The sequence below is a fragment of the Rhinolophus hipposideros genome, assembly GCF_964194185.1.
Source record: "Rhinolophus hipposideros genome assembly, chromosome: 19".
Taxonomy (NCBI): domain Eukaryota; kingdom Metazoa; phylum Chordata; class Mammalia; order Chiroptera; family Rhinolophidae; genus Rhinolophus; species Rhinolophus hipposideros.
In genome coordinates this window covers 50,448,991-50,475,391 of record NC_138065.1, presented here as the reverse complement: position 1 = coordinate 50,475,391, position 26,401 = coordinate 50,448,991, and the positions used below count along the sequence as shown (strand labels likewise).

At 42.6% G+C, this 26,401-nt stretch overlaps 1 protein-coding gene across 2 annotated transcripts in view; it reads right to left on the bottom strand.

The window, feature by feature from the left end:
- Window positions 1-26,401, bottom strand: part of F5 (coagulation factor V) — a 57,470-nt gene extending 31,069 nt beyond the window's left edge. For both annotated transcript variants that reach the window (XR_013991678.1, XM_081025075.1), the window contains exons 1-7: window positions 26,106-26,401; window positions 22,098-22,189; window positions 16,703-16,825; window positions 6,104-6,316; window positions 4,688-4,834; window positions 1,520-1,741; window positions 78-243 (exon numbers count right to left, since the gene is read on the bottom strand). Coding sequence is in view for 1 of the 2 variants with exons in the window: in XM_081025075.1 (XP_080881201.1) it covers window positions 78-243; window positions 1,520-1,741; window positions 4,688-4,834; window positions 6,104-6,316; window positions 16,703-16,825; window positions 22,098-22,189; window positions 26,106-26,263 (1,121 nt within the window). In the remaining variant the exon portion in view is untranslated. The remainder of the gene's footprint in view (window positions 1-77; window positions 244-1,519; window positions 1,742-4,687; window positions 4,835-6,103; window positions 6,317-16,702; window positions 16,826-22,097; window positions 22,190-26,105) is intronic.

Below are 26,401 nucleotides of genomic sequence, written 5' to 3'. Positions count from 1 at the left end.
GACATTTCACCCCAGGCCCACAGGCCCCCGTGGAACATGTCTGAACGTTTGCACTGGGGGAAGACCCTGGAACTCACTTGTCCATGTTCGCTGGGATTACAGGTGCGTAGTCCCAGATGACTTCCTCTGCAGCAATGAAGTACTCCCACCTCTTCATGTGCCGCCTCTGCTCGCGAGTGAGAGTGTTAGTCTTCCTGGTTTTCCTGGCGCAGTTTTGAACGTCTATGTTAGCCTGCATCCCCGCTGAGTTAGTACATAAAGACAGGGAGAGAATTTGAGAGAATAAATTAAGGCTCATCAAAATGTGTTACCTTTTACACAAATTTGTGGAAGGTTTAAATAATAACAGTGCAAGGAGTGCTTGGGCAAGTGTTAGACATTTTGGTTGGGAGCTCTTAGTGCAGTACAGACAGGGTCCAAGAATAAAAGCAAGGAAAAGAGAGGATGGGAAAATACTTGGAAAGTTTCCTTTGTTTTGTCCAGAGAAGGAACATTTGTAATTGCCAGACCCTTCCAAAGCTTATGATTTAGGTCTTGTTGATTTCTCATTTTTCCTGTCATCTGTCCCTGTATTTCTAAAATGGAAATAATCCTAGGACACAGTGTATGAAATTGTTAAAAATTAAATAAGTTAATACAAACAGCACTTCACCTCAATAACGTTAATTTTGTATTATTATTAGGTCTCTATCTTCCAGGGATATTGTGATGGTTTCATTACTTCAAATATAATGTTGACTGCTCAGTGCAAAAAGAGAATGAAATGATCCCATGAAGTCTCTCTTTCTTATGTGTTTTGCTCATACACATTATTTTGGTAACAGAATGATTTCTTATAGTAATACCACTTAGTTACATTTTAGTCTCTGTTTACACGAACCCTCCTCCCAACTGCTTTAAAGCAATGATATATAATCGAACACTTAGTTGTTTTGTTTATGGGACATCACATAACAACCCGGGCTGACTTTTTTCACCACCAGAATTTGCTGGTGTTCTTTAAAGGCCACAGCTCAGCTACTTCGATTATACACTGGAACCATGCAACACACATCCATCGGGTTCCTCTTCGTGACTTCTCTGTGCTCATCTCATTACAAAAGATCATCTCTTCATATTTCAACTTTTATACTTCCTGTACCTTGGTGCTTCTATAAAGGTGCAGATGTTTGTCTCCTTCTAACACCCAGGTCTTTTCCTTTAGCTACATACTAAGTACTCCCCAAAAGAGTATCTCTATGTATGTATTGGTTTCCTTCTTCCTTTTTCTTTCAAGGAAGTAGAGACCTCTTCAGCTTTTGCTTAATTTTTAAAAATCTTTGTCAGTTCCTCTAATTCTTCCATCCCCAGCGAAGGTTCCAAGTCTAAGAACAGAGAATCTAAATTCTGCTCTCAGGGACCAAGGCATGTTATGTCTGGAGTGTGGGTAGCTTGAAAAGGCACAGGAGAAGGAGAGAATTAGTGCCCGGGAAGAAAGGATCCTACATTCATAAGCAAGACTGTTGGAAAAGTTTCTTGCCTTGAAGATGTTTTGAGACGAGGGAAGATATGGTCCACTTGCCCTCTGGGCTCATGGTCATGTTTGCAGTAGCAGACGTAGCAGTGACAAGCGTGACGGCTGAGATCTTGTGACGGTTCTGCTCCAGGACCTGGCCATTGAAATGAATGGAGAACAGTTCCGGTCCAGAGCTCATTCCAATCAGATGCCAGCTGACGTGGTCGTGGGCACAAACTGTTATATCTGAGAGAGAGGAGGAGATGGGGGTCAAAATAGGCAGTCAGCACTCTGATAAAAAGCTTCACTCGCCAGGTACATACTGAGTACCTGCTGGGCATCCATCGGGCATTGTGCACGGTTCTGAGGTTTAGACGCTCCCTAAACCTGGTCGCTGCCCTAGAAAAGCAGACGTCTAAGTGACGGGCCAACAAGCAGTGACAGCTCACTGCAGTAAGTGGTGCTACAGAGGTGAGAACAGAGCCCAGAGATGGAGGATGGACATTAGTTCACAAACTAGCACTGCCAAGGGATTAGGCCAAGGAGGGGGCCAACCACCCTGGTTTACCAAGGGCTGAGGGTTTCCCAGGATGCAGGACTTTCCGTGTTAGAGCTGGGACAGTCCCGGGCAAGCCTGGGCAGCTGGTCACTCTAGAACCAATCTGGGCTCAGCTGGAGGGAGCCACCAGAGCCCCCGGTAGGGAGGGCCCAGTTCAAGAGCCTAATCCTCTCAGCTGGACAGAGGAAAAGCTCTGCCTAAAGGGAAAGGGCTGTGAACGTGATTTAAGGATTTCACTTTGCTTTTGTCCCTACTTGTTGATTGTTTTCATGACACAGCGGTTAATTATTCTGTGGGTCGCAGGCTCTCCTTAAAATGCAGCAGAGGAGTCCATTATGCAAGGTCACTGGGAATGTTTCATGGATGGAGTAATGAGAACTGGGCAGAGTTTGACTCCTTTGCTCCCATAGTGACCGGGAAAATGCTCAATGGCTCTGTGGGAGATTCCAACCCTGGCTTTTATCCTTGGCTGGGGTTTTAAGTTTCAGATCCATAATACCAGATCATGGGGGCTGAATTTTGGTCCCTTACCCACAGAGGGGCTGAGGGACTAATTTTTAGGGGACCATTGGGGCAGCAAGGCAGGGATTCCTGGTATCACGAGTGAGAACAAGAAGCTAGAACCTGAGAATGAGAAGGTAGAAGATAGGAGGTTTTGGTGGAAGCATTTATTTTTTATTTTTTTTTTATTTATTAGTTTCAGGTGTACAAGACAAGGTAATACTTAGACTTTTTTTTTTATTTATTTATTAGTTTCAGGTGTACAAGACAAGGTAATACTTAGACTTGGTGGAAGCATTTAGCCACCCTGAAGAAATACTCATATTGAGTTGAGCCTTTAATATATGTATATTAGCATTTATTACATTTATTCAATGTATACTGTTCTGTGGTCTGTTTTACTAGCATTAACTTCTCTCAGTTTCCACTAATGACATTTCCCTACCCTACCACTCTTAACCCTACTCTTCTGTCTTTGTCAGCTATAAATTCATATAGCTTATGCCCTGAGGAAGTTATTAAGTTTTATTTTTGTGCATATGGCTTGCTTTTTTGGGCTTCCATGTACTTACACAGACGATGTACCAAGCCAGGACCCAGATACACTTTCTTTTTGACCACTCCCCTCTAAGGCCCTTAGTACTGGACATGCTATCTTGTATGTTTAAAAAAATTCTTTAAATATTGGTTTCAGGTGTACAAAACAACATAATGATTACACATTTATACCCCTCACAAAGTGATAACCCCCCCAGCCTACTACCCCTCCGACATCGTATATAGCTGTTATGATACCATTGACTATCTTCCCATGCTGTACTTTATATCCCGTGACTATATATATATATTCCTGTGCGTGTACTGATGTGTATGTGTGTATAATTATAGTTGACATTCAATATTATTCTACTTCAGATTCAGGTGTACAGAGCAGTGGTCAGGCATCTACACAATATGAAGTGATCCCCTTGTTACGTCTAATATCCATCTGACAACCTATATAATCTTTACAACATTATTGACTGTATTCCCCATACTGTGTTTCACATCCCCGTGACTATTTTGTGACGACCAATATGTAAACGCCCTCTGTAATAGATGGTTAATCCATTTTTGTAACTTAGCGCCTTGAGACAGCTAGTAGCTACCGAGGCCCACACTAACATAGAGAAATGCACAAGGGTTGAACGTGGATCTCCTAAGGTAGTTGCTAACTAACTTTCGGAACTCTGAACCAAAGCCCAGAGTCATCTGAGCGTGTTTGTAAAAAGCAGGTGGGAGGATGGAGTCAAAGGAAATAGAATATAATGTAAAGGCAACGTCCAGACCTCAATTCCTGACAAGTTTTTAGTGAGTGAAATCGTTTGTGATTTTCAGATACAGAGAATGACCTCCGAGAAGCTTAGTGTTTTAAATGGTTTATTTAATAAAGTAATATTTTCGTTTCTCTCCTTTTTTCTCAGAATATTTCCTTCTAAGGCATTTCTATCAAATAAAAGTAAAGCGGTTTAAGTGAAAGTCAGTTTGTGTTTTTCCTCTTAACAGTTGCTATGATTTTGCTTTTTCACAAGAACCCACATGCAAACGGGAAGAGAAAACATCCTTCATGCCTTTGACTATCACTCACCCATCACCTTTTGAAATGCCGCTAGTATTTTTATATGTTGGCTATTTCTCCTAAGCTCCTGTTATCTTTACTGTGTCTTTATTGAATTCTTCCTGCTAACCCTTTTGGCTAGGGGTTGACCTTGAACTTCTGTCCTATAAGGCTTCCTCTGTGGAAACCATGACCATGCCGGTCACTGTGCAGCAAGGACCCCAAAATTCACCAAAACAGACTGAGCTGCTGCCCTGCAGGTTGCTGAGGTCACAGTAAAACCTGCTCAGAATGCTGCATCTCCGAAGGCTGCCCAGCCTTCACTCAGGCCACTTCCAATTTGTCTGTTGTACTTGCCAGTTCACAAAGGAGCTGACAGCATCTTGAGAACCACTGAGCTAGGTTACGTTATCTTTCTGATTAAGAGTTGAAATATAGCGAGTACGATCCACTTCCCTAGTGCCCTGGAGAAAATCGTCGGCCCAAAGCTACTGATGGTTCCCCTGTCATTGGGAGGGGGCTGCCCATGGGTTACCTGGCATCGTCCCATTCACGTAGCCATTGACGGTGTACATTAGGGAGGAGGGTGACCGGCTCCAGCCCTTGCTTTCGTCAAACACAGCAAACATCAGCACGTGCTGCTTGTCAAACATCTTCTGAGTCCCATCCTCTGTGAGGGTGCCTGGGAAGGAAAAGAGTTGTCAACAGCGTCCCAGAGAGGAGACTCTCATTTGCTGGTCCGAGACAGCAAAGAGTTTCAGGCAAGCAGCCAAGCAGACTGAGACCAACTTTTAAGTTCTTCTTTTAAGAAATAGCATCTTTATCAAGTAGTGATGATTGGAGGATTATTCCAATCTTGGTGCCACATGAAATGTTTTCTCTGGGCACCTCCTTGCTTTTTCACAAGAACCCACATGCAATGGACCCACATGCCCCCTAGGAATGGGGCTTTAAAGGTAAATTTGATCCGGCACAGAGAGAGAGAGAGAGAAAAAAGCATTTGGTGACTATCAAGGCTTTAATAAAAATATCCATTCCCCCCAGTGTCAATAGGCCGCTATGTAGGGACTGTAGCTCAGCTGGTAAATGCGTCACGCTCTGAGTCTAGTTCAGCTATCTTGTTTGTACATATCATGGGGCACGAGAGAACTGACTGAGGGTCCAGATCAATCCATTCGCACATGAGGAAACAATGCAGCTGAAGTTAAATGAAAGAAGAGCTTTTTAACTTTTTCGTGCCATCACACTATCTTGTATATCCCAGGCAATGAAAAGATTTATTTGTGTAGTGAATTAATGAATTAGGAATCTATGTAGGGGTGGTATGCACATAGGTGTAGACAGATAATGACTCCATCGCATTATTTCCCACAGTGCCGTTCGTTGTGGCCATTTGTTTGTTTTACTGAGAGATGAGCTGAATTCTTCTGAGGTAAAAGGAGAGTCTGAGCTTGTTCCAAAGAAGCCCAGCCAATGAAATTTCTTAAAAAGTCAGCTGAGTGTGTTTGAAACCTGCCACCCAAAGTGTTCAGCTCTTCCCTAAGAAAGTGAGTGAGAGTTCTGCGTGTTTGTGGACCAAATTAGCAAGCCAAACCTCAGAAATGTTAGTGAGAATTCTTTCCAAGTCCCTTCAGCAGAGTGCAGGCCACTGTACACATGCAGAAGCACTTGCCGTGAGGTGACCGTCACGCATTACACAGGCATGACATCAGAACATGCTTTCAGACAGGGATTCCTGTACTCGGGAGCTGCTTGAGGACCGCAATGAAGGAGGATTGCAAGAAACAGGATTCCAAGCCCTCAGTGCCCGTGTCCAGCAGCGGTCTGATTTCTGCACCCTTCTCCCTCTGCTTGATTTACAGAAGGTTCCAGGGTTCTCCCAGGCTTCCCTGCGTTGTAGTACTCCTTAGCTCCCCAGCATCTTGGCTGTAGTTGATTTTTTTTTTTTTACCTTTCTTACAAATGAGCAGAGGTCCAATCAACCCAGAGTTGAAGTCCTGTACCAGATTTTCATAGGAGTAATAGATATATGTGAGGCACGGCGGGTCGTCCGGTGTGGGCCCGCTGTCCTCACTGATATGCCACTCGTAGGTGTGCTCATGGCCCGGAGGGACAGCGTCATCCATCTTCTCCGCAGGGCACGTGTGGTCAGGGTAGGAAGCACCTAGAGAAGGAAAAGCCATGAAGACGTCTGGACAGTTGGTGAGCACCGCCCGCCTTTTCATACTCTCCAGGGGAACATGAGTTCTCCGTAGAGCTACATCTGCCTTTCCATAGTGAACCTCCATTATTTGGAAAGATTCATATATGTCCCCTTCTACATTTACATAATTTTAAAGGCCTCCAGTCCATGGTGATTTGAAGTGAATAAGAAACGTTACTAGTGCATTATTTAAGGTTTCGCAAGTTAATTTTCCAGGGTCTCTAAATAACTATTATTTCAATATAATCAGAGACTTGAATCACTTTTGATCAGTAAATAATCTCAGATTATGACAGTGGGTTGTATTTTCTCCGCGGTCCTTGACAAGACATCTTATATTTAACCACCTATTAGCATGGGCTCTAACTATGCTCAGAGCTGTTTACATATTGTTTTGTTTTGATCTGTAAGTACTTCAAATCTTCTTTCCAACTGCTGCCATCCTGTTTTATTGCTTTATCATGTCTCCACCATCTGACTATCCCAACTCTTTCCCCAGAGGCTTAGACGCTAGCTTCTGTATGCAGTCTAGTTGTCTAGTGAGTGTGAAATGTGTCTACCCTCTGACGTTGAGATATCTTACTTCGGTCCTTTGTGTTCCCAAATACCCACCATTAACACTTTTATGTACACTCATCGTTTTCTGCTAGTGGGAGAGGGGGAGGATGTAGAAATTGGTCTTCCATACTGAAGAGAGGGAACTGACATTCTGAAGATTTTTAAAAAGTGCAGACGATTGGGTGGGGCTTTCAACAACGAAAGGAAGAAGTGGCCAGTGATGGAGCAAGCGAGGTCAGGAAGGGAGAGGTCAGTGTCATCGATGGCATGTAGGATGAGCAGCTTCCCCTGTCTGGGGCATGTCTCATTGAACTGGGTGAAAGTTATACCATCATCAGCTGGTGCCAGAATTTCTCTTTGGGATACAACTATCTATATTTGGTACAACAGCTTGATAAATTCCTTGAGGTGAAGGTGAGACCATCAGAGCAGAGTGTGGATACAGGCAGATAATAAGGATAAAAAAAAAAAAGGAAGCTAAAATGTTTTACATGATGGGGCAAAAGGCAGTGGAAAGTATTCTTACTGACGTAACTACTTTTTGAAACCAGAAATGCTTAAATTTTGTCCTTTCCTTCCTTTTTCCTGTTCCTTTTCTTCTTGTTATTCCAATCTCTCTATATATATGTACAGATATAGATTACATATAGATATAGATATATATATAGATATAGATATAGATATAGATATAACCTTCCCCCCTTCCTTTTACCATCTTTATTGAGGTATAAATTACATACAATAAAGTCCACCAATTTTAAGTGTACTATTTGGTGAGATTTGACAAAAGTATCCAGTCCCATAGCTACCATCGCAGTCAAGGTACAGAACAGCTCCATCCATCACTCCCAAACTTCCGTCACTTGTACCACTCATGGTCAATACCTTCCCACCCGCTAGGCCCAGACAGCCACTGATCTGCTTTCTGTCACTATATTTTGTTTTCATATAATGCCATAAAAATGGAATAATACATTCCATAGCCCCTTGTATTTGATCAGTTTTAGTAAGGTGTATCTTGTTTTATCCTTTACTTTTTACCTATCTTGCCTTTGATTGAAAGTGGATTTCTTGAGTTCAGCACACAGTTGGGTGTTGCTTTTTATCCAGTCCTACAATTTCTTTCTTGATTATAGCTTTCTTCCCATTTGCTCTTCATATTATTGATACGGGTGGGTTTATACCACACTGCTATTGTTTTCTATTTGTCCCTGTGGTCTTTGCTTTTTTTCCTCTTCTTTCCTGCTTTCTTTTGGATTACTTGAGTATTTTTTTATTCCTTTTTATCTCCACTATTGGCTATTTTCCTTGCTTTGTTTCCCACCCTGTAAACAGAATGAGCCCTTAAAACCCCAGATTTCTTTGCCACGGTCCTGTTTAAAACCCTGATTATGGCTTCTTATTTCCCAAAATCGGTAACAGGAACCACAAGTCCAGGTATGACCGACCTGTACTTCTCTCTCCATTCTCATCTTGTGGGACTCTTTCCCTTGTACATTATGTGTCAGTTACTCGAGCCTCTTTAGTTCCCTGGACACGCCAGTTCCAGCCTCCCTTAGGGTCTTTGCCGATACTATTCCCTCTGCCTAGAGTGCTCTGCCTCCCTCTCTTCCTCTGAATAAATGCGAGCTCATCCCTCAGATGTCACCTGAATGCAAGCTTATCACAGTTTATAATTAAGTATGTGTGATGTTATATGACTCAATCCTTTTTGTCCTACTCGATAAGAATGATTTGCACCCTGCACAAAATCTTAGCATCTCTGGTGCTTTTCACAGTACCTGGCGCAGGCACGATGCTCAGGGAATGTTTATGGAACCCTTAGGATGTGAGGTCCTGTGGGCTAGAACCAAGGTCATCAAGTCTTAGCTCATGGGTGTGTTTTGTTAGGATTTCCTGATATTAAAACAGATTAAATTCCAACAATAATACTATGGAAATAGCATATAAGAGTCTGGATTGCTGGTTCCTCTTAAAAAACAAACACACCCTGGAGATCTGGTGACACTGGACCAAACTCTTGCATAGAATTTGGCTGGACCTGAGTCCTCACACCCCCTTCAGATAGGACACTGGCTCTCTGATCACCAGTCCCTATGGACTTACTCTTCTTGAATTGCCCTCCTGGATACTGTAGGTATCTGAGTTTGTGACCCTTGTGCTAGTAAAAGGCTTAACATGGGATTCTGTTGTATCTTTTCCCCAAAAGATAGTTTGATATTGATCACCAATGTTTACCATAGGCCGAACTTTCACTCTGTTGATAAAAAAGGATTTGAGTGTTAAAATGATCAGGAGCTGAAAAATGTTAAAAGCCTCAGTAACTTCCTGTGAGTAATACTGTTCCAATCTAAGGAAAAAAGAAAAAAGCGTTTATGAAGAAGAGCCCTCTGCTACAAAACAGGAAGGATTCGCTCTATAAAGTTGCCAAACAGCGCAGACAGGAGTGATACGGAGAGCTGTCCTCGGGCCGGGCCTTGTCTGTTGATTGGAACTTGGGAAGCAAATTGCCGGCCAGGTCTGTCTCAAATTGAGCAAGCCGGCCCGTAGTCAATGCTTCATACTTTGTGGCCTTGAAAAGTTAAAAAATGATGTTTCTGAACATGACGCTTACACTGTTCCAACTGTTACAACAGCACAGGGGATCCCTAGCATAGAAAACAGCATTCCTTCCATTGCCTTCCCAAACGCTCAAAAGGACAAGATGTAATATTCTTGGTAGGGTGAGAGAGCACTTTGAAGTTCTTCCTCTGTTTCTTTGGGTAAGTGTGTGCCCATCCTTCAGGTATCAGCTTAAATGTCAGCTTACTCATTCCCTGATCTCTGATTATACGTATAACCCAAGATAGGGATGTGTATGTATGCATATCATCTATACGATATGTAGGTACGATATGTACGTATACCTATACGTACAGGATTCATCGCAGTGTTAATTAAATATTTGTGAGATTGTGTGATTAATGATACTTTCTCCTGTTACACTGTAAGAGAAAGCATGTGAGTTTTGGGGTCAGAACTGACATTTCTTGGTTGTATCACATGCTAAGTGTGTGAACTTGGGGAAGTTTCTTAACCCCCTCTTTGCCTCAGTTTTTCTCATTCATAACTTACCATAACCCCTTTTCTAGCAATAATAATCATTTTTGATGGGTTATGAGGACCAGGAAATATACGCAAAATGTCTGGCACCTAACCAGTACTTGTGGCAACCTGTTATTTCCTTTCGCAGCCATTTTACAATTCATACAGCCTCTTTCCTTATATCTTACTTCTGATAAGATGTATCTAGGGCAGGCCTGAGGCGGTTGGAGCTCTGTGCTCCTAACTCCGAAGGCTGCCGGTTTGATTCCCACATGGGCCAGTGGGCTCTCAACCACAAGGTTACTGGTTCAACAATTCGAGTCCGGCAAGGGATGGTGGGCTCCGCCCCCTCCAACTAAGATTGAACACAGCACCTTGAGCTGAGCTGCCACTGAGCTCCCAGATGGCTCAGTTGGTTGGAGCGTGTCCTCTCAACCACAAGGTTGCCGGTTCGAGTCCCGCAAGGGATGGTGGGCTGTGCCCCCTGCAACTAGCAACGGCAACTGGACCTGGAGCTGAGCTGCGCCCTCCACAACTAAGACTGAAAGGACAGCAACTTGATTTGGAAAAAAAAAAAAGTCCTGGAAGTACACACTGTTCCCCAATAAAGTCCCGTTCCCCTTCCCCAATAAAATCTTAAAAAAAAAAAAAAGATGTATCTAAAAGTGTTCTTGAGTTCTCTGAACACATGTGAGAGAGATTGAGGTGGTGCTCTATTGTAAAGGTGGTAAAAACTGGTAATAAGATTAAGTGATGGCTCACAATCACCAGTGAAATTAATAAATTTCAGAGCAAGGGGAAAATACCATGTAGTGTCTACTTTCTAATCCAGCCCCTAGTTCCTCAGTTTGGTTCAGTCACCACCACCACCATCATCATCACCATCATCTAGGTTCCAGGCTCTGTGCTAGGTTCCAGGGCACAAATGTAGAGAAGGCTGCCTGAGACCCTGGGGGGCTCACAGCCCAGTTCACAGTAGGGTACCTGCTGGTGCCCTAATTGTGATGGATTTCACCTCTAGATTTCTTCTAGGGCCACTTCAGTGGGGACGCCACGATTAGACACATTATCCATCTGTAAGGAGAACCAACCAATATAAATATCTAAGAATCACCTAGCAGGCTATAACACGTGCTAGATAGAGCAGTGTGAATGATTTCCTGATGATATCACACTTCTTTTTAAATGGCCAAGGTTTCATATCCAGGCTTATTGGAACGCATAGTGGTTTTTAAATGTCCACCTAGTTGACCAAAGTACATTCCTGAGAATTTCACATTTGTGTGTTACATATAAGATAAATTCCAAATGATTGAATGAATGATTTTCATCAATCTACAAAAGGTGAATTATGGGTGTCTCGAAACAAATAGTAAACCATATAGATTTGTACAAGGGGCTACATCCTGTAATTATACCGAGTGAAGATTACTAATAAGATAGTTTGGGGATAATTTTATCAATGCTTTTTTTTCTTTTCACTTCAAAGTATTTTATTTTACCTTTAGAATAAAATAGGCATGCTGTATCTTTGATTTTGCAACCTATGTAATATGAGGCATGAGCTATAAACAGCTAATATTTAGGGGAAGCACTTATGAAATGCAGTTATGGTAAATCTAACTTTGACTTTGGAATCATAATCAGTTAACACTCTTAACTAAAAAGAGGAGAAACGGATGGGAAAGACGACTGGGCTGGAGCACAAAAAGCCCTTGTTTGGTCAGTTCTTTACATGAAGGTCGCCCTTCATTTTGTATTTCTTTAGTTCCCTTCACTTCCTGCCCAGTCCATAGTCAGCTTTGTAATTTGTTTACTCTTGTCTTGATGCACGAATTATTTGCCAAAAGGCTGTCAGTGGATTTCTTTCTTTCTTTCTTTGTTTCACATGTAAAATCTTGCTTACCAGCTTTGGGAAAGTGAAATTCCATAAAGAGCCACTTCGGTCAACCATTTGGGTGTTCCTTTGTGAAATCCTCCCTTGTTACTTCTTTTTTTGAACATCTCTTTTCCTCTCCATTTAAAAAACTCAGGGAATGCTTCAGTGCACATTTAAAGATTGAGAACATTCTTTAAGACACCATGACTTAGGTGATAGACAAATTAGAACGTTGATGTTTTATCAAGCACCCGGTGCCATTACCTGGGGCATGCAAGTCCCTTTTTGAAGGGGAGTCTGCATTTTTGAGATGAATGAGAATTATTATATGAGCCATCATAGTTTGTTCCAGGTATGGATCATATACTCAAAGAACTTTCTATGTAAGGCCAAAATATTCAGATGGAAAGTGGAAAATGCAATTGCCTACATTATGTCAAACATTGGAATGCTTGTGGGGAAAACGTAGGAGACTAAGTTTTCATATAGAGAATTTGGCAATACTTAGATGCCAAGAACAATCTCTGGTGGAAGCTTCACTTCTTAATTTTATATTCGGACAGTTGGCTTACCAGCAGACTGCTGAGCATTCTAGAACTCATTTTGTGGTCTAGTACTTATAACACAACTCACACACTTAAAATAGGAGAATAGAAATCAAACCAAAGGACAATATTAAGATTCACTCTGAAACAAATGTTTGAAGGTAACTGTACAAAGAACTTCAAAGATCTTAATGGACGACAAAATTTGCTTGAAGGTTCAGCATTACGGTCAGTCAGTGCGTGTTTCTGAAATTTGAGCTTCAAATCAAAACTTTTAGTGATCACGAGTTTTAAAATGATTAGGTACAGTTGTGGTTGCAGCTTAAACATCCTCCTATGAAATTCATTTGTGAAGGAAATGTTCTTGTAACAGTTTTACAAATCACCGTTTGTCCGTCCTGTCAAAAGGGTCACTCATCGCTGCCCTCTGGACCACTAATGTTTCTTTCAGGCACACCTGCGGAGGGGTGCCTCTGGGGGCAGCTGGGAAACACCAACCTACAACTTGGTGTTTGTGTCAGATGCTGCCAATTTATGGAGGAAAGGCCAGCGTGAGACTTCCATGCTGAGTACAGTAACGCCTTTCCTGGCCAGACTTCCACCCATCTCCTAACCATAGCATAGCCAAAACTTCAAAAAACAACCACCCTCATGGGTAACGTCAGTTAGAGAATTATGTGCAAAACCCACGAATGAAAGCTCAGTGTCTTTCCCTGTAAATAATACCATGGACAGCACATAGGTTTTCATTTAGAGTCTGTTTACTCTTCGACTGTATACAGTTTTCACATTTGTGGATATCTGTAAAATCTCACAGAATGGTTTAGAAAGGAATTAGGATTTTGCTTCTCATCCTCTGTTTTAAAAAGGTCTGGGAAGTATAACGTTTAGAAAAAAAATATGCCCAGAGTGATTAAAAGAAAATGTCTTAGACAGTTAAAGAAGTAAACCTCAAACTATCTGAAAAATGTAATTATTCAAAATGACTCACTCGTTCCTTATGTGCTATGGATAACTGAGGTTTTCTGTGCAAGTTTACTTCATTCTAAATTCTAAATTCTATGGGCATCTAAATTCTACGGGAAAGTTTTATTTCATTCGAGTAGAAATAAAATGTTGAGCGCTATCCAAGGTCTAGGCTTTCATTCAATCTAAGCGTCTAAGAAATAAAATTTAGCGCCTTCACTAAATAGCCATGAAATAATACAGCAACACCACCTCTCATTATTGTGTGCCAACTAACATATATTATGATTAATCCTTGCAGTAGCCTTGGATGGGAAGAATTGCGGTCCCTATGTTACAGATACACAACTGCGTGTTAGTGGTAGAGGAAATTGCCAAAGTGTCCATAAGGTTCAAATCCAGGACATTCTGTCTCTAAAGCCAGCATTCTTTCCATGGCTATCTTTTCCTTCTAGCGGGTGAGAGAAGATCCCCAAATCCATGGCGGGGCTCAAGGGTTAACTCCCAGATTGCTGTCTAGGTTGGATCATTCACTGGTTAGATGGGGCGGCCTCATGGGCAGGGATTGAGTCCTCTCTCCAGCCTGTTCTATCATCTCCCACCATCCATCTCTCAAATATCTACCTCTGAGGTAAAGAAATCTAGATTCTCATGGTAGCTGGCTCAGCATGTAGTTCGTTGATCTCCACTGCTGAAAAAATAATTCAAACCCCCGGAGGAGACTGTGCATGAGGCTACGTCAGACCTGAAGGAGATGATGTGTTTTAATGCATAGGGCACAATAAAATGAACAGAAGGCTTGTCTTTTGCCATAAGGGATACTCTTTCTGTATTTACCAGATTTGCGCCTCATTTCCAAGACAGAATTTGACTTTCCCCACCAATCTGTATTTACCTTTCTCAGATTCGTGGAGCTGGGGCAATCATCAGGTGACCAATGGAAGTGGCGGGAGCATTTTAAACAATTGGTCATAAATGATGGCTGGCTGTGGGGGAGTGTGGGGACAAATAAACAGTAAAGGAAGGGGACTCATGTTGCAAGGTTCACTTCCTGTGTAAACAGCTCAGCGTGAGATACAAAGTCCACACCACTTACCTCCTCCCACAGTGGAAGTGGAACCTGCATGGGCCATGTTGAGTCTCTGGCACTGCGGGCAGAACTCCTGACAGTCACCCGGAAGGCTCCTACGTGGGTTAAGTGCTCGTTCTGTGTCACCATATGATTTTAGGAACATGGGAAAGACTCCTGTGCATGCTACCTCACCCAGAGTTCGGCAAATTGGCTCTTTAAGATGCCTGAAATTTTAGTTAATGCTCCATTGTTTTCCCTCAAGGCAAAGGTTAAGTACTAATACAAACGCTCCAGCAGGAGGCAGGTCACTGTCCTATTATCAGTCATGTATGTCTCAGTCGGAATGAGTGTCACAGTAATTTACACAGGAAACAGTAAATGTAAAAGTCACGTTCCAATCCATAAATCGTCAAATATTACATTATCTGAAAATGTTTTTAAACATTTTAATTGAGATATAATTGATATGTAACATTATAATTTGAACACATTTTGATTGAAGAATCACCTTTACCAAGTGCTTATTATATGCTAGGCTTTGTTCTAAGTTTTCATGACTGCAAACCTGTATGAGGTAGGTATGATTGTTAGTCCCATTTTACAGATGAGAAAGGTGAAGCATTGAGAGGTTAAGCAGTCACAGTTAGTAAGAGTCTGAGGCAGGGTTTGCACCAGGCAGTCTAGTTCCAGAAACTACTCTGTGAACCACTCTTCTGCTCAGTTACTCTCTTCCAAGGTGTGATGGCTGGAACATATGGTAGAAAGAAGATTTGGGAGTCGTGAAAGGTCTAAAGTTATTTTTAAATGTTATTATACCAACATCCATCACAATATGGATACAATTTTCCTATATCAGTTCCTCCCAGAACTCTACGCTGCCGATTGTGATCTCAACATCAGCACAATGGAAATTGTCAGAACAATATCAACGAAGGCGCTTACTGTCCTGTGGCTAATGTGTCACTTTTATCCCCGTCATCTTCATGGTCTCACTGGCATCATCATTGTTGTCATCATTCATTGGGGGCTTACCAGGTTCCAGGAGCAATGCTTACTCTACTGCCTACATGATCTCATTTCATTTCAAAGCCACCTTATGGACTAGGGATAACGATTCCCACCTTACGGACGAGAAAACTGAGGCTCAGGGATGCTAGGGTCGTAGAACCAGCAATGACACGGCTGGAACTTGAACCTAAGTCTGTCTTCAAAGCTTATGTTCTTAACCACTTCACTATGTCCAAAATTGTAATACTACTTATTAAGTGTCATCTATGAGCCAGGCTAGCCCAGTGTCAGGCTCATCCTACGTCACTATTTCAAATGATGGCTGGAGGTCCAAATCCAGCCATCTCCCTTTTCTTTGTACATAAAGTGTTATTGGGATGCAGCCATGCTCATTCATTTACATATATATTGCCTTTGGCTGCTTTTGTACTCAAAGGTAGAGTTGAGTAGTTGCAATAGAGATCCCATGGCCCACAAAACCAAAAATAATATACTTTCTGGTTCTTCACAGAAAAGTTTGCAGAACCTGCCTTAAACCATCTTACAGTGTATGTATGACTATTCTCGTTTTACAGATGAACGTATTGGAATTCAGAGAGATGAGGTAACCTGCCCACCCAACTATTTTTTTTTATTCCCAACTTTTCATTTTAAAACATTTACATCTATTGAAAAGTTGAAGTATCATACAATAAACACCTATAAACTCTTTACTTAGATTCACCAGTTAACATTTTTTCACATTTGCTTTTTTTCTATATTTAAATATATAACATTTTGTTGAACTATTTGAAAATAAGTTGCTGATACCATAATACTTCACCCCTAAATATTTTAGTCTGCATCTTCTAAGACATCTCCCCCCAAAAAAGAATAGAGACGTCCCCCTTTATAGTTACAATACCATTATAATACCTAATGAAATTAACAGTTTTATAATGTAATCCATACCCAGCCCCTATTCTAATTTCCCAATTGTTTTCAAAATGTCTTGGGTAAATTTTTATTTCATCCAGCTATTCAAGAACAAGAACCTAGTAAAAAACTGAGGTCTAGATGATTCCAGAACTTTTTCATTTCTTCTCTGAAACTTATAAAGGCAACGATTTTTATAACGATTAGTTGTAGGACAGGAGAGTTCTCTGACATGTGGTTAATAATATGGTTTGTAATGTTTGCCACTGGTGTTAAGGAGTTGTACATTACTTGTCGGAGGGATATGAAGGTCCTCTTACCTTCTGAGAATTTACTGTACTGAATTCCTTGAGGGTGGATGCTTATGGGCTTGTCTGCCTTATTTTTAAAGTGAACTTTCATGATGTCTCCAACTTCAGCATATAAAGTAGGCCCAAGCAGTCCTATGGAAGCAAAGATTTAAAATACATCAGGATCAACAAAAACAGAGCTGCAAAGCAAAACAAACAAAACAAACAAAAAACACTGTGCGGAAAACCACGGGAGCAAGTGCTGTCGTTCCTCCAAGAGCTGAGGTCCACGTGCTCATTTTCAATCTAGAAGGTTTGCCAGCTCATTAACTCTGCATTACACGCAGTTAGATAAGGACAGAAAGGTAGAAACACTTGGCTTGGGCCCAAAGCATATCAAATGAGTAAGAAATTGTTCTGATCACCCATGCTGACCCACTGTCATTCTTTAGAAACTATCCACCATCTTTGGTCAAGAAAAGGATGTTTACTTTTGATTGTCCAGGGTGCTGGGAGGGAGGGTGACTGGCGATTTTCTATCTCTCTGACGTGGGAGACCTCGGGGCCCTGAATGAAGTGAGGGAACACATCACCCAATTCTCTGTTCCAGAGGCAAGTTCAAAGTCCCTGAGGCAGGAGGGAGCTTGAGGTATCCAAAGGACACTAAGAAAACAGCCTGGGCAGAGTGAGAAGAGACGGGGGTGGGGGTAGGTCACGTACGGCCCTCCCATCCGCAGTAAGGACCCTGGAGTTTCTTCTAAGAGGAATGGAAAAGCACGGGTGCTTTGCGCAACAGAGAGACAGGGTCTGATATGTTTTAAGAGTTCACCCTGAAAAAAAAAACCCAAAAGACAAAAAATGCATCCTAGCTGCTGTGTAGGGACAAGAGTGGAAGCCTGAGACTGAGTGGTGTAGACGACACATGGGGCCAGTCAAACGGTGAGAAGGGTTGGATTCTGGACATGTTGAAGGTAGAGCCAGCAGGATTTGTTGACAGGTTGGATGTGGCCCTGAGAGGGACAAGTCAGGGATGACCCTGAGGTTTTTGATCTGAGCAACTGGATAAATAACGTTATCAGTTACTTCAGTGGGGAACGCAGCGGGGACAGTGGGGGAGGGGTGCAGAAACTAAGAGGACGATTTCGCCTACTGCCTGCCAGGCGCTGTGCCAGGTCCTGGGGCCACAGGGATAAATCAGACAGTCTTGACCCCAAGGAGCTCCCCAGCTACTTTGGAGATAGACATACGGGAGGAGCTTCTGCTGAGCTGAGGGCAAAATGCTACCGGGGCAGAACAGATGGGGGCCAGGTCCCCCTGGGGAGCTCGGGGAAGTGTTGATATCTGAGTCAGAGTTTTGAAGAATCATATTTTGAATTTCCCAAAGTGTAGCCCTTGGGTTCTCTGCATCAGAATCACCTGGGGTCCAACTGTTAGGCTCAGGGACCCCAGCCCCAGTGAACCCAAGTCTCTGCAGATGGAGTTGGGGAAGCTGCATTGTTAGCATATGTTCTTGCGTGATGCTGAGGTCCTTTACAGCTAGAAGACCTGTCAACAAAAGCCCTACGTCAGACAAGTGATGGAACTGACGACCTAAGCTCTGCCCTGTAAGAATCACAGGAGCAGACGGCAGTTCAGCAGTCATTCCTTGGCAGTAGTAGTGATGATAATTATAATCGTAGGCCTTCTACTTATTGTCCCTCTTAATATATTTGAGCTCTGTAGGTTCTCATATTAATCCCTCCAACAAATCTTTAAGGTAGATATTATGATCCTCATTTTACAGATGAAGAACTGAGCCTCAGAGCATTTGTATATCTTACCCAATTTTATACTAATGAAGATGCAGACCCATGGTTTACACTTAAATCTGTCTGATTCTAGATCCTGAGCTTCTCACCACCTCTTTATATTGCACCTTGTGGTCATGCATTTATTCATTCAACACATAGTAACTGGGTGCCCACGATATCCTAGAGGTCCAAACTGCAGTGGTGAGTAAAACAGACGCTGTCTCTGTGTTTATACAGCTTCTGAAGGGAGCAGAGAGGGTATCTTGTCCAAGGTCAGCCAGTGATTGGGTGGCATGGCTAGGACTGGGACTCAGCTCTGGACTCCTAAACCAAAGCTTTCTCTGCCACTTCCTGCAGGGCAGGTTCAGACCCCCACTTTCCTGGAATAGCCCCAATGTCAACACCATTTTTGACTCCTGACCACCTCTGATCGGTTGGCTGACCCCTCTTTCCTGGCTGCTACACTCAGTCCTGGCTCCCAGGGGAGCTCCGCTGGCCACTCCCACCTACCCGGGTGTCCCCGGTCCCAGTAGGCTGCTGCCTGTGCTGGCACAGTGTGCCCTGCGGTGTGCTGCCCTGTTACCTTGCTTGGTTCATTGGTTGGCATCACGTGGCTGCAAGTGCCAGATGCCCCGAATAAGTCTTCCAAGTTATCTACCCTAATAAGACCTCCTACTGCAGTGAATATTTGGGGGTATTAGTTAGCCACTCTTTCTGCTCTTCAGAATTAAGGCAAAACAAAGGAATGTTTTCATAAATACAAATCAAATACCTTCATACATGAAGAATGTTCTTTGAGCTGCTGTTCAGCTCCTCCATCAGCCAAGGATCCTAAGACCTTTCCTACTCTGTCCCCAGGGCCCAGGGCCAAACTGGGGGAAGGAGTAGCCTACGCCGGGTTCCCAGGAGGGTAGCACACTGCGTGTGCCCCATTTCATAGGGGTTTGGAGTTGGCAAGGACTGCAGGGATCAGCTGACCCAGTCCCTGTGCTGAGGGGAATAATGTGTTACAGAGCACAGGGCGACCCATGGCTGCAGCTTTTTAAAAACTCTTTCAGGGACAAACATTTCATTATTTTCCTTGAAAAGATGCTGAGACTCAAAACTCGCCTTTTGAAAGCCCAAGACAGAATTGGAAATGAGCGCAGCCCGTCCACCTGTCCACACGGCCACCAGCTTCACCGGCCAAGCCCTGCCGCAGTGACAGTGAGGCCTGGCCTCCTGCGGCAAAAACAGGTGGGCAGGTGGCCTGTTTGGGCTCAGGTACAATCATCCACAGCAGAGGAGTGGAGCAGGGAAGTGGGGACGGGCCCCGTGACACAGAGCTAGGCTGGGCAATGGGGTGTTTCCACGGCAGCGACAGTGTTCCCATCCAGCGTCTGAGGCTTCTTCTGTCCACTGGCCTGGCCGCCTTGTCTCATCTGCTCTTTGGATACGAACAGGAGAAAGTTACCACTCCTGCCCTTCAGGGGCTCCTCATTAAGCGTCTTTGGGAGTTTGGGAAGAAGCTGCATACAGATAGATGTAAAATGCTGAAGAGCTCATATAAATCAAATCTGTTGACCTGCACAATCTCGTAATGTTTTAAGGGCACAGGGCTTACCCATAAATCAACTGTCAGGGTTTCCTTCTAAAGAATGAGGCTGAATCAGAAATCACTACCAAAGTTTCTCATCTGAAAGGATTTGGATGCCAGCTCTCTCCTCCCCCAAACTAGCCATGCCTCCTTATTGCTTACCGAAGGGTCCTGTCCCTCTGGGCGGGTACCCTGCACAACGGCTTACACAACACAGACATTCAAATTCAGTGTACTTGGCAAAATATGCTTCCCGGCTCATTTTACCTTCACGCACCTACAAATGCCTTTAATTTGATGGTTCTTAGGTATCTATTACACTAAACTTGGTGAAAAGGAAGAACCTGTGACAGAGGACAGGAGATCCTTTAACTCCCTGCCCACAACGACAAACTGAATTTTATTAGTGACCTTACTGCCTCAGCCCTTTACCTGGTCCCCAGGGAGGGTCCTGTCTCTTTTTCCTCAGGCTGACCCAGCTCAAGCTTCGAATCCCATCCCTTCCTGTTTCCTCTGACTCTGGCTCTATCGATGATTCTCTCTCAGATGTCTTTACCCTCTCCTTTTCTATTACATTCTTCCTTGGGCACTTGGATATTTTAAGTCACTATCTTCTTTTTTTTAAAAAATTCCAAAATATCCTTAAACCTCTGTTTCCTTCCAGAAGTACCCTGTCTCCTCCGGTGTGGAGCCAAGTTACAGGAAGGAGTTATTTATTAGTTCATCCTGCTTCCATTTCCTTATCTCTGTTCACTTCCATTCCACTTCTATTTACCAGGGGAAGTGACACTAGGGAAAGCAGGTTAAGAGAGAGTTTCACGAAGGGGGAGCATTTAATGTCCCAGTAATGTCAGGTCGGCAAAGACCTGGGAAGAAACCACTGGCTCTGGCAGCTAGACAGTCATGGGTGCCCTCTTTTGGGGTAATTTTAGGGGACTCATACTAGAGCAGATTAGGGAGGGAATGTAAGGAGAGGAAATGGTAAGACAGAGAATGAAATGGACCATTCACATGGGAAATTGGTAGTGAAGGAAAGAGAAACAGGAAAGGCAGGCAGAGGCAAGGGGACATTTTTTCTAGATAGAGGTTAACCGAAACACAGTTGTTTGGTTTTATTGTTGATTTTTGATTGGAGGGAAGGCTTCAGTAGGGGTAAAACTGAAGACACAGGGAGATCAGAGGAGGCAGGACAGAATAAGCAGCAAGGTGGAAGGATGAGTCCAGCACAGATGACTGGTCTTTACCTGGTTTTGGGGGAGGGATGAGTGAATTATTAACTAGGGGACGCAACTGGAGGGACTTTTTTCTTAATGGCCTCTATCATTCCCGTGGAATATGGTACCGTGTTTAAGATCCCCAAACCCATTCAACCTACTTTCCTTGAATAAAGAAGAGATGAGAAAAAAAGAAGAGATTTTCTTTCACAAAAATGATAGCTATTGCGTACCTCACACTGAATAAAACAGGAGAAAGGATGGGGAAGATAAATCCAAAAGAACCAGCCATATGCTGCTCCTTTGAATGAGTGTAGAGGGCCAGATGGAAGCGTAAGACCATTTGTGGAGGCTCATTTGCACTCACCAAACTAGACCATAAGCTCCAACAAGGCAAGATAGGAGCCTGTTTTGTCTCTTATGGCGTCCACAGAACCTAGTTCAACGCCCAGCACATAGCACGTGCTTGACAGTAGTTTATTAGATGAATGACTAAAAATGCAAACACTTAACAGTGGGGTTTTTTGTGGTTTTTTTTAGCTCTTTGATCAGGTTAAAAACAGCTGGCTTCATGGGCATACGACCTGTGACCTGTGCAATTGCACTGGGCCCCCTGCTTGGCTTAATCTTTTGCTGTCATTGTTCTGAAATTCTCAATACTATGAATACGGGCCCCCCACATTTTCATTTTGCACAGAGCCCCAACAAATTACATAGCTTGCACTGGTTAAAAACAACAAAAGCACACATTTCTATAAAATGTCACTAAATGGATATTTTAGATATAAATACCAAATTATCTGTAGAGATTTATCTTTAAATTAAAAAATATATTTCAGGCTTACCTGAATTTCTAGACCGTGGTTTTTCCTTCTTAAAATGTGTTTCATATTCTCTGTAGACAATTTTCTTAAAGGAAGTTGCAAAAGGATTCAAACTGGAAATAAAATACAAAAATTAATTTTTAAAGGCGTATATGACATCTACTTCTCAGATTACAAAAAAAAAAGATCTTTCGTGTCCTCAGAGTTGCATTAGCAGTAACAGTATTTTTAATTGTATTTCAGAAACCCACAGTTTTATGAATATGAATGATAAATGAAGTTAATAAAATAATTGTTCTCTTGAAGAATATTCTGCTGTGATAATCATTCTATTACAGGTTAAGTCTTCCCAAACTAATCCTGTTACTCAGAATCAATTTTCTAAAAAAGAACCCAAGATCATAAACGTTAGGTTTAGATTCTAACTGATTGAAAATATGACCAAATCCTTTCTGAATCAGTATGTGGGCTGTTTTTAATGGATCCATCAAATACAGTGGTAACTGCTGGGGGTATTGTAAAGATCTGCTGGCTGGGGGATCCTATTTCCAGTCAACAGGCTGGCGATGGCTAATGGAGGAAAAGCCCTGGTATTCTTATTAGGGACAAACAAACAAGGAAAGCCCTGGTATTCTTATTAGGGACAAACAAACAAGGAAAACAAACAAGGAAAACTAAGTCTCAGGAAGTTTAAGTAACTTGTCCAAGGAAACTGCTGATAGATGGCAGAGCCAAAATTCAAAAAGGTGAAACCATTGTATTCGTGGTGAAGAATTCAGAGATGGAGAATGAGATAATTTCCAGTCTTGTTGCTTCTGTATCTCCAAAGACAGGACTTAAACCCTCTCCCTGTCTTAAACCCAAAGACGAAGGTAAAAGGGAAGAGAATTGGGGGCATTTCTTACAAATGTCTGAACCAGTTGACCAGACTGACTGTTAAACTTCCTCAGCCAGAGAGCGGCCCAGCTGTGACCAGAGCATGACAGAGCAGGACACCAGCCCCACTCACCCAGACTTCTGTGCAGCACAGTGGCCAGGAGAACACGGTGGGGATTCACCGTCTGAATTTAAATCACGTATTAGTAACTGTATAACCTTGAGAGGTATACTAAATCCCTTTGTGCCTAAGGTGCTACAGTTGTGAGATGGGAATCATCGTAAAATCTCCCTGACAGAATCGTTACTAAATAACGTATTAAATAAGTTAATATCTGCACAGGGCATATTGCTGGCACATCGTAAATATTCAATACATGTTAGAGAGTCATATTTTAAAAGTGTAATAAGAGTTGGTTTTTAGCCTTCAGGTTTTCCCAGAAAGCAGAAAAATCTGTAACAATGTATTTGTCGTAACATTTTAAATATGGGATTCAGGAGCTGTGTTGATAGTTGAGGGCAGAATGAAAGAAAGCAAGAGTAAGTCTTTTTGGAATGACTGGCTATTAGAAGTAGTGAGTTCTCAGTCACGGGAGGCATTCAAGGAGAAACTAGGCGACCACTTGGTACCGTGTTTCCCCGAAAATAAGACCAGGTCTTATATTAATTTTTGCTCCAAAAGACACATTAGGGCTTATGTTCAGGCGATGTCATCCTGAAAAGTCATGCTAGGGCTTCTTTTCTGGTTAGGTCTTATTTTCAGGGACCACAGTAGCCATCTTGGGGCTTGGCTGTGGGGGAAAGTAGAAAAGGAAAACACAGAATTTGAAAATGAATGAAAGGACCTCTTAGAGTTCTTAGAGCCCAAGCAGCCTAGGATTTTAGGTGTCGATTTAGTCCCTAATGTGGGATTCCATTTTTATTTTATTTTATTTTTAGTAAAATTGAAAATTACTCTTCTTCCCCCACTTCAAATCTTTAAATACAGCACTACAGATGATGATGTAAAAGCTTTACTAAGAAAAATTAGTCTTTTGCGTGGAGTAATTTTAATAGAGGGTGTTTTCCTAACATATTTCACTGCATATATTGTGTGTACATACTGAGGTGTATCTATTTTGATTTTGAACAGTAGAATTACTATTAGAAAATAATCTGAACAGAAAGTTAAAAATGATATGAATTCAAATAATGTGCATGATGAATTTTCCATTTGTGAGGATTTCTTAAAGATGATTTATTTGTGGTAAAAGTCATATAATGCTAGAGCCCTAGATGGAATTTTTTTTCCCCCCAATATCTGTTACTACATGCGTGTAAGTGATTTCCTTAGGGAAATTGTCAAAATCCTTACTTTAGACCTGGAGCAAGAATAATAGAAACATTTGACTTCTAAAAGGCACTGTCTTGATAATGTTAGATGAAATAAGATGAAAGATCTTCGTGCTAAAAAACACATTTCGCCAAAGGATGGAATCGTCTGTGTTAGTTTCCTATAGTGAGTATCCTTCAGCTCTGGATGCCAGACAATTTTGAACCAGTTCTTCATTTAAGCAGGTTAGACTTTTCACATGAAAGTACTAGAGAGAAATGATATCATTTGAGGCTCAAAAATATTGCGAGTTGTCTGGGGTCTCATTCTGTGGTTTTGACTCAATAATTGACACCAGAGGAATGGCTCTTCCCAGAATTCTGGAAATTCAGCCACAAAGTGAGAGGATGGGCTGACCCATCGTGGCTCCCTGTAGACTCACCATTTGAATTAGGCTTTTGACCTGGGTGATTCTGCCTCCAGTTTCCTGCATGTTTTTTTTCCGTGTTAACTATGGAAGAAAGACCAAACTTCCAAGCATAAACACAGCAGGCCACAGGAAAGCCAGCAACCAAATTAGTTCTACCCAGGAGCATGAAAGATTAGTGTTGGAAGGACTGTTATTTTCCTTGGGGTTTTAGTTCATGGCAGTTCCCTAAGGGACCCTAGATTATCACCTTGAAATGCAATATTTAAAATGATTCTTTTAAAAGAAGGACTTTTTATTATTACAATACCAAGAGAGTACGCAAATGCCCTCCAAAATAACCCAGTTACAAAGAAAACTTTAAAAGGGTTAATGTTATATGCTAAAAGGCTCTTACGATATTTCTTGGTAGATCGGTTTGTAATTGTAAAAGAGGAACGCATCTTTCACAACCCTTTAAAGTGTAATGCTAAGTTTTTAAAAATTGAGCAGCTTACTATTAAGCAGCTAAAAACTAAGCAGCTTACTATTAAAACAAGTCAAAATATAACCAACTGGAAATATTGAGTAGATCCTATAATTTGTCTCATTTCTGGGAAGTTTTATTTTTAGCCTTTCAATTAGGAAAAATAGTTTGCTACTCCAAGATAGAGTTCTAGTATTCAAACCTCCTCTTATTCACAGACGCCTTTCAATAGCGACCCCACCCAGATAGCCAGGGTAGACCGTATCCCAGGAAGTGGTTAAGTACGGGACAGAAATGAAGAGTCACACGAAACAGGAAAAGATGAAAGAACAAAAAGGTTGCATTTTTATAGACTGATGACGTCTTGAAAGTCATTTACATATAAGAAAACATCAAAATTGTGGCAACTGTTACTGAATAACCTGCTTATAATAAAGTGTGCGGTGTACATCTTTAGTTTTAGAAGGTGAAGCTCTGTGCAAAGTGGAATAAATGATATGGAACCAGAAGTTCCATCCAAAGGCTGGACGACTAAAAATCTGGCACAGGAGTTTGCAGAAGGGCCAATGGGGGGTGTGGGCGCCTGGTGCTGTTGAATCAATCGATGTGTTAAACCAACAACGACTCACACTAGCAAGACGGTGTTAACAACAAATTCTTGAAAGCCGCAGTCACACCGAGTCTTTTCTGCATCCTCAGAACGGCCCACCATCATTGGAGGCAACATTAGCACCTACCAAGTTTATTTCACTCCTTATCCCCTTCCATGGAGTCTGTTTCCTTACCTGCTGTCAAACACACACACACAAACCAAAAAAAAAAAAAAAGAAAAGAAAAAGAAAAAAAAAGGAAAAAAACAAAAACCCCATGGAATTGCGAAGGGACTGCTCTCTAACGGGCACACCCGCGCTCCCCGAAGAAGCCCCCGGGACCCCACACCTGCCTTACCTGTGGCTGGCGGGCTCAGGGCGGTAGTCCCAGAGGACCCCTTGAGCCACCACGTAGAACTGCCTCAGCGGCGCGGCGTGGGCGCCCAGGCTCCCCGCGCCTGCCCAGCTGCCACCCAGGACCACCAGGACCCAGAGACGGGGGCAGCCTGCGAACATGCTTCCGTTGGAGCTCCCGCCCCCCGCCGCCACCCCGCAGCCGCGCTGGCCCCCCGAGCCGCCGGGGATCCGCTGTCCCCGCTGCGCCGAGCTCCGGGAGGCTGCGGGCGGCGGTGTCCGCCTTCCCCACCGCTGCCC